The sequence below is a fragment of the Triticum dicoccoides genome, chromosome 3B (assembly GCF_002162155.2).
Source record: "Triticum dicoccoides isolate Atlit2015 ecotype Zavitan chromosome 3B, WEW_v2.0, whole genome shotgun sequence".
Lineage (NCBI taxonomy): Eukaryota > Viridiplantae > Streptophyta > Magnoliopsida > Poales > Poaceae > Triticum > Triticum dicoccoides.
This window is the reverse complement of record NC_041385.1, coordinates 9,788,567-9,802,754: the sequence shown is the minus strand read 5'-3', so window position 1 is coordinate 9,802,754 and position 14,188 is coordinate 9,788,567. Positions and strand designations below refer to the sequence as shown.

At 48.0% G+C, this 14,188-nt stretch overlaps 1 protein-coding gene across 5 annotated transcripts; it reads left to right on the top strand.

Moving 5' to 3' along the window:
* Positions 1 to 15: 15 nt before the first annotated feature.
* On the top strand, positions 16 to 4,950 carry LOC119274341. Of its 5 annotated transcripts, XM_037555012.1 has the most exons (9): positions 16 to 33; positions 122 to 260; positions 1,192 to 1,275; positions 1,751 to 1,849; positions 2,145 to 2,219; positions 2,830 to 3,558; positions 3,705 to 4,013; positions 4,158 to 4,286; positions 4,485 to 4,950. In XM_037555012.1, the coding sequence occupies exons 6-9, from the start codon at positions 2,838 to 2,840 to the stop codon at positions 4,604 to 4,606; spliced, it is 1,281 nt and encodes a 426-aa protein (XP_037410909.1). In that variant the 5' UTR covers positions 16 to 33; positions 122 to 260; positions 1,192 to 1,275; positions 1,751 to 1,849; positions 2,145 to 2,219; positions 2,830 to 2,837; the 3' UTR covers positions 4,607 to 4,950. The 5 variants fall into 5 exon arrangements, with proteins under 5 accessions (XP_037410909.1, XP_037410911.1, XP_037410908.1 ...); XM_037555014.1 differs by lacking the exon at positions 1,751 to 1,849; XM_037555011.1 differs by lacking the exon at positions 2,145 to 2,219.
* The last annotated feature ends 9,238 nt before the right edge of the window (positions 4,951 to 14,188 follow it).

The following is a 14,188-nucleotide window of genomic DNA, read 5'->3' as shown; positions in this document are numbered from 1 at the left end:
GGAGCGAAGGCCTCCGGTCGATCCGTCCTGCGGGTGAGGAACCCCCGTCTTTCTTTTCTTGGAGCTGATTTTAAGCTGGTTCTTGCTCGCTGCTCAACGATCCCGGCTGGTTTCCTTGCAGAGCACCGATCGCGCTCTGATTTCCGGCCGTTTTGTCGGAGCTTGGAAGGGGGACAAGCGGATGGGAGGGGAGGGGGGCGAGGAAGGAGGTAGCCTGAAGCCGTGAAGGTGGGGTGAGAAGGGGAAGCAGATGAACCAAGGTCTGCTGCCTCCGTCTCTGTCTTTCTCTTCCAGATTTGTTCTTTTCAGATGCCCTCTTTGCGATTTGCCAACTCTTTCCTCGTAGCATTCCAGAGCTCACTGATCCCACCAAAGCCAGCTTAAACTAGTAGTACTAGTAGTATGTTGAACAGTAAAACAGAGATCTCCTGACATTGGTTGGTCGTACTAGTTAGCTGTAATATAATTTGTTTATGCTAAGCACACCTTTCAGCTAAAGTACTTGGCCCACGGCACAGGAAAAATTAAGGTTTAGCGACGAACGAGCCTGCTGCTCTCCTAAATTGCAATCATCAAAGTTTTCTCCGCCAACCAGGGGCGTCTTCGACTTCGCTTGACGAACTGCTGTGAACAAATCCTGCAGAAAATTCTAGATTTTTGCAACTGGAGTTCTTCAAATTCGCTCGCTAAAATATATGGGATGTTCATGGTTGGATGCATGAAAGTAATGTTAATACATTTATCATTAATTAACAGTAATTCCACTGTTTAATATTTTGCCACGCGTATTAAGTGAAGAGAGTTCATGGTGCTTTAAGTTGGAGAGGCTGTCAAAGCCAAAAATAGCAGTTAATTAAGGAAATATAGTTATTTCGTTGATATGATATCAGTATCTCAATTCTGAAAGAGGGGTTAGTTGAAAATCCAGTAGTCAGCTTATACTAGTGCTGAACTTATGGATTACTAAATCTGCGGAATCTGTGTAAGGGAATGAATTTCTTCTTTGTCATCTGCACATGGTTTCACTTTTTATTGATATACTAACATGGTCTGGTTTTGACATACGGATTCAATATAATTTTGTGGTACACAGAAGAGTAACACATCAAAGACAACGCAAATACATAACCATCAGCATGCCTTTTTTCCTTACTGTTTTTTCATGGTTTCTCTGGTCATCTATGTGCACAGTTTGATCCAGTGAAGCTGAAGAAACTTGGGGCCAGCATTTAAGAAGAATTGGCCCGTAACAGCTGGCAGTTCTTCTACTATAAGGTTTGCAATTTTCATACCCTTGCTATTTGTTTTACTTCTTTATGGATATTTACTTAGATGGTAACTTTGCTAAATAGTTTAAACAGCAATTTTCCAGTATGGTACCATAACCCTGAATAAAAACATCCAGCTAGTAGAATTGAGCTATGTGATTGAAGTGCCGCTATTCAATATTTGTTAACATAACAATTTCACTCAGATTTACCCTGCAAAAAAAATAAATCATTCAGATTTATGATCCTGCTTGGTCTAGCATTGCAGCTTTATTTTTACATGACCAGACTACCTTCAGCCAAACAATGTTGTAGATTTTCAGTAGTAAAAATCAATGGTCTGTTCTGTGTCATCTTAAGAGAGTACTGAAGAGCTAGATTATTTCAGAGCTCAAATTTTATTCTTTTTTGCATGGTTAAGATGAATTACGCGAAGCGATGTTACATTAAAGTGTAACTGCAGTGCCTTTCTTATCTTCCAGCACTGTACAATTGGTGCTGCTGCAATTGTACTAGTCAATGGGGTGAAAGCTAAGAACCTTGGCCTTCAAGTTATTGCAAGGATAAAATTTGAGCTGAAGGTAGTCTGGTCTTGCCTTACATGCCTTTCATTATTCATTGCTGGTGAAACAAATGTTGTTTGAAAATTTTCGACCCATTATTCTTGTTAATGAAGACTTGTACAAACATTATCCTTTCCTGTGTCTCAAAACTGTGAACCTAGCTAATATCATCCAATGATCTTTTTCTGTACGATTCAATGTTATTTTTTCTCTTTTCTTGTTATTTTGCATTAACACTCATTACAACTTCAAGTGCTTGTACTATTTACAACAACTCCAGCTCTTGCTATCCTAAAGGTTATAGCAAATTCAGGTCTCAAGATTCACAAATAGCCTCATTCTAGTGGATACGATCAAGAAAGCGACAGTTTGGTCACACTTGGATCCGGTAAAGCCATTTTTGTTCGATTTTTAGCAATGTCGCTGTTACTTTTAACTCGACACATGGAGATGCTAATTGACCCGAGCTATGTGAAAAATTCCATAATTGAGGAAGAACTCTAATTCTTACTACTACTCGAGCTTCTCGACCTCTTGTGAAATCTATTCATTTAGCAAAGTACAGAAGGAAATGATAGCTTCATTTTCAATCAAGATATACTGAATGGATATGTAGGAATCAAAGCAACCGCTAGAGCTCTGGAATCAGAGTTCTTTGAATTTGCACATTAAAATATTTATGACGGGTTATATAAAATAATCTTACTGCATTTGTCTTCGGTAGTACATTCATTGTTTTTTTTACCACATGTACTAAAAAAGAGAGTTTATGGCCGGTGCTCCAAGTTAAAGAGCCAGTCATGTTATAATAGCTACATAAATGTTGAAATATCTCGATTCTTAAAAAGGGTAAGTGACTTTGGTTATTTTTATTATCCTTGCTACTTGTTTCTTTTCCCTTAGGGGTGAAATGTATGATGGATGGATATAGCTTCAACTTCTTTTTATTCCTGCGCCATTCTTCATTAATCGTTGCTCACACATTTTTACTATTTCAGGACACAAAATGACAGTAATAGATTTCATAGATCTGAGTGATCATGATATTATTGACTTGAGCAGCAGCAATGACGAGACTGTTCAGGAGGTTCTAATTGCAACTCAGCACCGGGCAGCGTCGCTTGATAAGCAGGATGTGTTTGTCCTAGCTGGTGAAGGAAGCCGAGGGGTGCAGGCCGTGTTTGTTGCAGCTGGTGAAGGAAGTCAGAATGAGCAGGCCGTGTTTGTTGCAGCCAGTGAAGGAAGTCAAGATAGGCAGGCTATGTTTGTTGCAGCTAGTGAAGGAAGGCAAGAGGCTTCTGAGCCCGTACATGCTTTGGAAGCTACCGCATCGTCCATGATTATGGAGGAAGCACCTCTCCTTGCAGCTAGTGAAGGAACTCAAGATGTGCATGCTATGTCTGTTGCAGCAACTGAAGGAAGGCAAGAGACTACTGAGTCCGGACATGCTTTGGAAGCAACCGCCAAGTCAGTGAGTGTGAAAAGGAAATATCGTAAGAAGAACTACCATACCGACACTCCTAGGAGAAGTCCTAGGCTTATACAGATGGGTGAATGTTGTATCGGTCCTGTGGAAGAGCCAGCAGCCGACCACAAGAGGTCTCACACGCTCGGGCCAGCAGAAGAATCAGCTGCCTCTACCGACCCAGCTGAAACGGCTGTCCTCACTATGCCACATGTTGGATCAACGAGTTGTTTTTGCTCTCCAACATCAACGACACTCCTCAGTAAGTTCTTCTCTACCCCTTTGTCACTACAGTTGTGTGTTTATCATGCAAACAATCCATATCAAGCAAACACTGCAACAAATTTCTAGTATTTGAAAAGTTTAGCAGTGGCCTTCCTGAAAAATGTTAACGTTGACCTGTTGTAGGCCTGACTTCCACCACTCCGAAAGCTCAGACTTCTGAAGGTGGCGACGCAAAGTCAGTGAGTGTGAATGCAAAATGTCATAAGAACTACCATACCGACACTCCTAGGAGAAGTCCTAGGCTTATACAGATGGGTGAATGTTTTACCAGTCATGTGGAAGAGCCAACAGCCGACCACAAGAGGTCTCGCACGCTCAGGCCAGCAGAAGAATCAGCTGCCTTTATCAACTCAGCTGAAACGGTTGTCCTCGCTCTGCCACATGCTGGATCAACGAATTGCCTTCGCTCTCCAACATCAGCGACATTCCCCAGTAATTTCTTCTACATCCCTTTGTCATTACAGTTGTGTCTTTATCATGCAAACGTTCCATATCAAGCAAACATTGCAACAAATTCCTGGTATTTGAAGTTAACATTGGCCTTCCTAGAAAAATGTTAACAGTGACCTGCTGCAGGCCCGATTTCCACCAGTCCTAAAGCTGTGACTTCTGAAGATGGCGATGCAAAGCTGGTGAGAGCGAAGGCGAAACATATTGAGAGGAACTACCATATCTTGTCCTTGGTTAGGGAAAAACCACCTCTTGGTACGGTTGTCCTTGCTCTCCAACATGCTGAATCGCCGAATTGTCCTCACCCTCCAACATCAGCGCCATTCTTGTCATTACAGTTGTGTTTTTTATCATGCAAAAAATCCATATCAATGCAAGTGTTGCGACAAATTCCTAGCATTTGGAGTTAACAGTGGCCTTGCCAGAAAGATGCTAACAGTGATCCTGCTGCAGGCCTGACTTCCAGCAGTCCGAAGGCTCTGTCCTCACAAGGTGGTGATGCAAAGCTGGTGACCGGGAAGGTGAAATGTCGTAGGAAGAACTACCGACCCTGCAAACTAACTCTAGTTGACTGAATCTTTCTAACTCTTGTTGCTGTAGTTCCTCTCGTGTGTAACCACTCTTATTGCATCTGTAGTGGGATCGATCTGAGCTCGCGTTGCGCCATCTCAAATTCGTCTAGGATGTAAACTGTGGGTGATTTTTGGACTTGTTTCGTCAAGCACATCATTAACTAGGTGGTATTTTGGTGAGCTTGGAAATGGCGCGCAGCTGCTGTTTTCTGGGAGCTTAAGAAAAATTTGTAGGAGTTAATCCTGGCTCTAAGCTGAGATGTAACCAAACCAACAATAGATCCAGATTTGTTAGAGCAACTGCATTTTGATTATCAATATTGCAAAAAAGGTGTGTGGCTTTGGTAGATGAAGGCTGAAGCGATAGTTTAGTTCTGTCCGCAGATGAATTTACAGGCGTTCTTGCTGACCTGCACAGCTGGTAATGTTATGCATGACAAAGTGTTCTTGCTGCGGTTCAGAATACAACCTTTTGGGGCATGACATTTTTTTTACTCCGTTTTATTTTTCAAAGACTTGAATTTCAAATTATTTGTCGATCTAATGCTAGATATGGAGAGAAAATTGCAGACATGCCACGGCCAGCTTGAAGATATGCATCTGACAAAAACGGGAAGATAGGAAGCAATAGTTTGCGACGGCGCATAACCCTTTCTTTTTTTGAAAGAACATGTTCTAGTATTTAACAAACTATAGATGGGCAATAGAGAGAGAGATTTGGAAATTAAAAAAATCATTTGCTCCATTAGAAAAGCTAACAATTAATGCAGGATTAACTCCCTACAAACTTTTGACTGTAACATACACTCTTGTATAACATTTGGGGCCTTGCCATTTATATATAAAAAAGTTTAACACATAACCGGCTTTTATACAGGAAAAATCTCAATCGGCTTAGAGCATCTAAACCCGGAACTCTCAAACCCGCCTCATACATCCCATCCGAGCGGGCCGTCCGGTCACTGCCCGATCACGAAATTTTGACCCAGGCGGATGCCTAAAACGGGCCTCAAACGCGCGGGCTGACCGACACCCGCATATCCAACCCAAATATGGGGCGAATGTGGGGGCTCCCGGGCATACCCGCCACGTCGGACTGACTATGGGGTCCCACGCAGATTAGCCCGAAAACCCGGTGGTCCGACGGACATCGCATCTGTCGCCGTGGCGTGAATGCCACGTGATGCCGCTCCGGCTCGCCGCCCGAGACCAAATCCGACGGATGTTGCATCTGTCCACCGGCTTTCGTTTGGGTCGGCGTGGACAGAAAAGACGACCCAACGCGCCGACCCAAACGGACGCGTGTCCGGTTTTCGTCCGCCTGCTGACCCATTCCCGGCTCATTTTTGAGGCGGATTTGCGTCGGCACGGACACGAGACGGACGCGCGCTCGCCTTCTCCTCCCCCTGGCCCGCTGGTCGGTGGTAGCCTCCACCATTTTTCTCCATTTCCCCCCCAAAAAAAACTCCCGCCCGTCATGGACGACGACCTCGCCGCCGCCGCCGGCCTCGCCTCTCTTGTCTAGTCCGGCATTGACGGTCGCCCCCTCCAGCAAAGGCAAGCCTCCCCTGCAAGACCGCCGCCGCGCCCAAGCCGAAGAAGACGCTGACACCCAAACAACGGGCAAGGTAGTCGGCGAAGAGAAAGAGCAGGAGGCACGCGGCCGACGCGAGGGACGAAGCCATCGCAGCGGACGCCGTCGCCGCCGTCGCGCAACAGGAGGTCACCAACACCCACGTCGCGGCGACAATAAGGGAGTCGCTATATACGCTAGGGTTAAACCCTAGCCAGCACGGCCTCGTCAACGTCGTCGCGGCCGCGGCCAGCACCGGCTCATCCACGTTCCCTCGGATGGTGCCGCCCGACTCGCCCCGCGCGTCAGCGACGCAGCCGATACCCGACTTTCACGTCTACCCGCAGGCCTCCCGCCTCTCCGGGGAGTGCTCGCCCGAGGTGAGCGTGGTAGTGCCTTCCACGCCCGCGCCTACGTCCATCGACCTCAACGCCACACCGGTGGTCGATGGCTCGTCATCCGGAGGTGCAAGGAAATGCGCACGGCACATGCTAGCCGACGAGCTGTCGGGCGCACGCAATCTGCTCGATGGAATGCCGGCCTCCGGCAACAACGACTACATGCAAAACATCATCTTTGAGGGTGGTGCGGCGGCTGGGGGCTGGCTATGATCCCGAAGAGACACAAAGTCAGGACGGCCGAGGGGCATTCACGCCATCGACCTTTGATCAAGATCAGGTGGCCTTCATGCATGATCAAGGTCGTCGACGCCGCGGGCTGCAAGGTCACCAACAGTGGCGGAGCTTAGTGGAGACCAACAGGGGCCATGGCCCCCCCTTATTTTTTGCATCCACTGAAGAACAAGCTACATCATGAACCTAATTAGTGTTTAAACTACAAATCAGCCCCTCCTTCACTATTAACTTGGTTCCTTTTAATTAATGGCCCCCTCTTGAATTATTCTCAAGCTTCGCCACTAGTCACCAAAGCGAAGACATCAGACTCTTGTCACGCCTCGCCCATCCCCGCCGGCGCCACGCCACGCCTCGCACATCCCAGGCCAGGCCTTACCCATCCCCGCTGGCGCCATGCCGCGCCTCGCCCATCCCCGGCCGCGCCTCGCACATCCCCAGCCGTCGCTATGTTCGCCGCGACGCCCCACCATGCTGCGGTGCAGCAGCTCCCCCTCCGGGGTGGAGGCTGCGGGGCGGGGTGGTGCCTCGCGCTCGGCTCGGCGGCTACGGGGCGTGGCCAGCAGCAAGGCGGGAGCAGCACGTACGGCGGCAGAAGCAGCGACTGCGCAGAGGCGATGCTCGTGCACCGGCGTCGTTCCTCACTGAAAGCTCCCTGCATATTATGTGTTTGACGGAATGCTGGGGCGGATATGTCAGAAAATGTGTTCGTCCTCATCGGGCGCACCGGCCGACCCAATTGAAAAAGCGGACACGGACGAGCGGACGGGTGACACAAACGGACAAAAAAAACCGAACAATATCGATGTCTGTTTGGGTCGGCCGGTTGGAGTTGCTCTTATTCTTTTTCCGCGTAACCCTAAAACCCTCCCATGGCGATCAGGGCACGACGGACTTGGCGGCGACCACAGATCTCATCGGCGGGGCGCACCGGTGGCCGGGACAGATGGCTAGACCATCAGGCTCGAGAACTTCAGGCAACAATGGCGGCTCATCACCGCGCTCCGCGAGGGCGCAGATGGAGGAAGCGCTTGGGAAACTCGACATATCGAAGGAGGAGGCGACTCCGCTCGTGATCAACGATCTGGAGGATGGGACAACACCGAAGTGGCTCCTGGCAGGCAAGGTGTTGTTCAGGAATCTGTTCCACATCCAAACGATCACCAATGCCCTCCGCCCTGCTTGGGGGAACCCTAGGGGCTTGGCTTTCCGTCCGCTTGGAGAGAATAGATTCGTAGCAGAATTTGAATCCAAGCGTGATAGGGATCGTGTCTGGGAGGGCGCTCCCTGGCACATCAACAAGCATGCAGTGATCTTAGAGGAATTTGAGTCTCACATGCAGCCATCTGAATTGAAGTTTGACAAGATGCAAATCTGGGCAAGGGTAGTCAATCTACCCTACAACCTGAGGAACGATAAGTGGGGGCTTGCTATAGCCCGACTGATTGATAAGGAAGCTACGGTGGTGCAGATCGATCCAGTTGGAGGTTTCTTCGGGCAAGAGTGACGATTGATGTCAAGAAACCGCTGCGCAGATGGATCGCGATTGATTCGGCCAGAAGGAACAAAATTGATTGGTATGATATCGAGTACGAACAAATTCCTCACTTTTGTTTCTCCTGTGGCCGTCTTGGGCACTCTGATCTCTACTGCCCTACCCCGGGCACAAGGGATGAGAACGGCGACCTGCCGTTTAAGCAAAGCCTACGGGCTAGTGAGGATCGTAAGAAAGCAAGTTCTGGGGACAGCACGACGAAGGACAAGCCGGAAACGCAAAACAACACCAAGGAATCACGTTCGTCTAGTTTTCCTCAGAAGCAACAGAAGGAGGTAACTTCCCCGGTCAAGCCTGTGCCGCAAAAACGCAAAGGAGCTCCACAACAAAATTAGGTCTACAAGCCGGTGGTGAAAACTGCCCTCGCTATTACTCAAGGTAGGGGGGAAGATGGAAACAACAACATGGTGGGTATAGTGTTCTCTGGGGGCGAACAAAGCACTGATGAGACTGAATCTTCTGAGAAAGAGCCCAAGAAGAAAAAACCAACGCCACCATCTTCTGATATTTCGGCAGAGGCTGCTCGACAGCCCTGCCAGAATCAATGAGTACGCTAATTTGGAACTGCCGAGGGCTTGGGAACCCTTGGTCAGTTCGAGAGCTTCACAAAGTGGTGAAGCAAGAAGGACCCGCCCTTTTATTTGTAATGGAAACTAAAATAAAGGGAAAGAAAGTGGAGGAACTGAAGACCTCCCTAGGTTTTTCCGGGTGTTTTGCCGTCGACAGTGGCGGGCTTAGTGGTTGTATAGGTTTGTTTTGGATAAGAGATGTTGATGTTACTTTACAAAATTTCAGCAAGGCTCATATTGATGTAACCGTCAAGCAGGACAACAATGAATGGCGGTTTACTGGCTTTTACGGAGCGCCACGAGTGGAGAACCGACACCACAGTTGGCGTTTTCTGTGTACCCTGTTCGCTCTTTCGCACCAAGCGTGGATCTGTATGGGAGATTTTAACGAAACTTTGTTTGCAGAAGAGCATTTTGGAACAAATGCGAGGCCTGAGAGCCAAATGAGAGCAGTCCGAGAAGCAGTAGAGGAATGTTCTCTCCAGGATCTAGGGTGGAGGGGGGTCCCATTCACATGGGATAATAGGCAATCTGGAGCTGCCAATGTGAAAGCAAGGCTAGACCGGGCCCTTGCAAATGCAACCTTCCTAAACCTCTTTGAATTTACTACGGTAAAACACATTAGCAGCGCTGAATCAGATCATTGCTATGTCCTAGCACAACTCAGATCACATGAGACAAGCAAATGGTCACGAGCAGCGTGAAGCTTTCGCTACGAGAATGTTTGGCAGTCACATGCGCAATACGACGAACTTGCTCGTTCGATCTGGAGGAGTGGAGTCGGCCAGGGGGGGGGCTCCAGGGAGTAGTTGATGCATTGGCAGTGGTTCAGCAAAAGTTGGGATCTTGGGGGGCGAGGGAGTTTGGCAACCTGACGAAAAAGGTACGACAACTCCAGCAAAGCCTAGATCGCCTATGACATTCCTCGATTAGCCGGGGGCCGTCGGAGGAGGAAAAGAAAGTGGCAACGCAGCTGCAGGAAGCACTCCGTCAGGAGGAGGTGTGGCTCAAACAACGCTCGCGCGTGCTATGGCTTAAGGAGGGCGACCGCAATACGAGCTACTTTCAAGCTCAGGCCGCACTAAGGAAACGGATAAACAGAATTACTTCACTGGAACGATCAGATGGTTATACTTGTACTGAACCAGACGAAGTCAAAGCTGAAATATCCAGTTTCTATCATACATTATACCAATCACAGGGGTACAAAGAGATGGAGGATCTACTTAACTGTGTGATTCCTACTGTATCAGATGGTATGAAGGATCAGCTGCAGAAAGACTATACGACCGCAGAAGTCAAGAAGGCCGTATTTGATATGGCCCCATCAAAGGCTCCGGGCGTGGACGGCTTTACAACCGGATCTTACCAACGGCACTGGGATGTGTTAGGTGAAGATATCTCACGTGCTGTGTTGGGTTTCTTGAACGGGGGAGAATTACCTTTTGGTCTAAATGACACCTCAATCACGTTGATACCTAAGGTACGGAACCCACAGAGGATTTCCCAGTTTCGCCCTATCGCTTTATGTCCGGTCTTATATAAAATTGCTGCCAAGGTGATAGCAAACAGGGTGCGATTGATCCTTGATGAAGTTATTGGGGAGGAACAAAGCGCTTTTATCCCGGGGCGGTTGATCACCGACAATGTGCTCGTTGCCTACGAAAGTGTCCATACTATCAGAAGGAGGAAAAGAGGCAAAAACTCATGCTGCGCTGTTAAACTTGATATGCTCAACGCCTATGATAGGGTGGAGTGGCATTACCTAGAAGCCATGATGAGCAAGCTAGGTTTCAATGCTAGTTTCATCAGTCTAGTGATAAAATGCGTGACATCTGTCAGATTCACGATTAAGGTCAATGGCGAGCTCCTACCATTTTTTGATCCCTCCAGGGGTCTCCGCCAAGGATGCCCATTGTCACCTTACTTATTTCTCATCTGCGTCCAAGGACTAACATCATTGTTAAATCATTTTGGTGGCCCGCAGATTGACAGAGGGATCCGGGTCAGTTTCAACTCGCCCTGGGTATCTCATTTATTGTTCGCTGACGATGGCTTAATTTTCATGAGTGCGAATGTTCAGAGTGCTCTCAGACTGAACAACGTTCTTCAGATTTATGCTGATTGTTTGGGACAAGCTGTTAACCGGGAGAAGAGTTCTATCTTTTTCAGCGGTAACACAGAAGCGCCTGTTCGAGGAGAGCTGAAGCGTATCCGTGGCATTGCAGTAGAAGCGTTTTCAGAGCACTACCTGGGCTTACCAACGGCGGTTGGTCGAATCACCAGCGGCTCGTTTGAGCACATCATTAAAAGGAGCCGGGGGAAAATGCAGGGATGGTCGGAACGGAACATGGCTTGTGCTGCACGTGAAGTCCTGCTCAAATCCATCACACAATCGATCCCGACGTTCAACATGAGTTGTTTTTTGTTGACAAAGAAGGTATGCAAGGGGTTAACCTCTTGCATGGCCAAGTATTGGTGGGCAAGCTCTTTGGACAAGCGATCCCTACACTGGGTTTCCTGGAAGAATCTTGCAACGCCCAAAGCAAAGGGCGGGATGGGCTTCAAAGATATGCACCTCTTTAATCTAGCCATGTTAGGGAAGCAAGGGTGGCATTTGATCACTCATCCGGATTCCCTATGCTCCAGAGTTCTGAAGGGGAAGTACTTCCCGCTTACAGATTTCCAAACTGCTACTGCCCCAGTTCGGTCTTCAACCACATGGAAAGCTATCGTAGCAGGGCGGAAGGCACTCGACACGGGACTCATTAAACGTGTCGGGGATGGTACGTCGATCGCCACCTGGACAGATCGATGGATCCCTAGCACTATCTCTCTGAAACCTACAGGTCGCATTGGCGCTGCCCAAATTGACAGAGTTTCAGACCTGATCGACAACTACACAGGTGGGTGGAAAGTGGAAGTTGTAAGGCAGAATTTTCTTCACCCAGACGCAGAGGCCATATTGAACATCCCCTTGAATCCTGCGGGAGGCGAAGATTCAAATGCTTGGGCCCTTGAAAAATCCGGCATCTACTCTGTTAAATCAGCGCATCGTTCTCTTGTGACTCACAACGAGCTTGGAACTCTAGAGGAAGGGACGATCACAGAAACTTCAAGGACAGATAAACAGAGGTGGGATGCTCTTTGGAAACTTCATGTGGTGCCCAAAGTACGAGTATTCTGGTGGCGAGTCTTGCGAGGTATTCTTCCGGACTCTGTCACTCTTCAGTATCGACACATCAAAACTCAGGGCTTATGCGACATCTGCAAAGCCATGAACGAGGATCTGATGCATGCACTCATACACTGTGTGCACGCCAAAGCTTTCTTGATAGCAGCGGAGGATCGGTTTGAGTTTACACTTCCGAGACTCCATCCAGCTTCTTGGGCCAGAGATATCTTGCTCGATGACATGTTTTCAGATGACACAAGATGCAAGATCATTACCATCATGCATTCCATCTGGACCTCACGGAACCACTGGACACATGACAGGGATGGATATGAACCTGTTCAGGCGATCAAGTGGGTGCATGAAACGTTGACAATACTGGAATTGCCAGTAAGCAAATCTAAACCTTCTCCCATGCAGTGTTGGCGGCCACCGGACGTGGGGTGGGTGACAATCAACACAGACGGTGCGATCAATTCTGAAGCTATGAAAGGTGGAGCTGGTGGTGTTGCCCGCTCGCACCTAGCGTTCCTAGCAGCATGGAGCAAGCCACTGCCCGGCGTGATGGACCCCTTCATCGCCGAGCTCAAAGCATTCCGGGAGGGAGTGATTTTCGCCAACCTCCGTGGATACTCACATGTGACCATGCAGGTCGACTGCCCCGAGTTAGTCAACCTATGGCACTCGCGAGACAATACGCGGTCTATTGCCTCGCCCATTCTCTAAGAACTAGGTGATATGATAAACAGTTTTGCTTCCTTCTCTGTTATTCATGTTGAAAGGACTATCAATCAACTGGCTCATCTATGTGCCCAGCGAGCTGGTGCCCAAGATGGAACGGAGAGCTGGCTCGATGTGAGCCCTAGTTTCCTCATAAGTAGCCTGCGGGCAGATTGTAATCGACTTTTACTTCATTAATAAAGCTCCCTAGTTCGTTGCAAAAAAAAAAGGTTGGAGTTGCTCTTAGATATAGAACATGGACCCATATTTTAAACGGTAAAAATGGTAAAAAAAATAAAACGTAATGTTTTTATTTCAAAAAAGGGCAAATAAAATGTTACTCCATCATATTTCGTAGCCGATTATGTTAAACTATGTTATAATCGTAGTACTCACTTTTCTCAACCATTGTAATAACAATTCAAACAGGCTCAGGTTTCTCCGGTCGCAAAAAAAGAAGCAGCTCAGTTTTTCTTGTATTTTTACACATCTTCTCTTTGACCTCGAAGCCATGTTTTTTTTTTTGCTCATAAATAATTTGGATTGCCTACCATAGACCTCAAAGCCATGTTTAGCGCAGTTGAATTATAAATGATTGTTGATACGTACTACTATAACATGTTGTTACTATCAATAACGCAGTTTAATTCAGCTGTCAAAAAACACGGCGACCGTGGTGATGAGATGCAAAAATGATTCCCTGCCAGTGCCAGCTGCCACAGAAGAAAGCAAAGCTGCCTCCGCTTCTGATCTGATCCGATCTGATGCAACAAGAGCGCAGGAGGCAAGATATGGGCAGCACGTAGCACAGGAGTACAAGTAGCCAACTGGCCATCCAAAGTACAGTAGTACGCACCTTTCTTCTTCTTCTTTTTTCCTTTTCGGGACTCGGACTCGACCCGTGGCTGGGATTTTTGAATTTGTGAAAAGACCACGCCAAAGCATGTTCATTACTGGTAACTCATACAAAAGGATGTTCATTTTTCAAAAGTTTTGCATGCTCATACAAAATAGACGAAATTTATGGGTATGTGGGGCACAAGTTACTAGTTGAACAGAAATTTCATTATGCAGAAAATTGGAAGTTCCATCGGACAGCCAAGATGTGACCACTCAGAAAGTTCACTGGATCTCAGGAAGGAATATTGAGCACGAGCCGATCGGAATGCATGGTTTCCCATCAGTCCATCTCCATGGCGAGCTCTTGCCGATGCGCACGTTGAGGGCCACCCCCCACCTCTATCTCCATCTCCATCTCCATCTCCATCTCCATGCCGCCCCCGTCCGCTCCTGGGACCAGGTACACCGCCGGCACCGCGAGGCACGTCGGCTCGCTGGCGGCGACCACGGCGCCCGGCGAG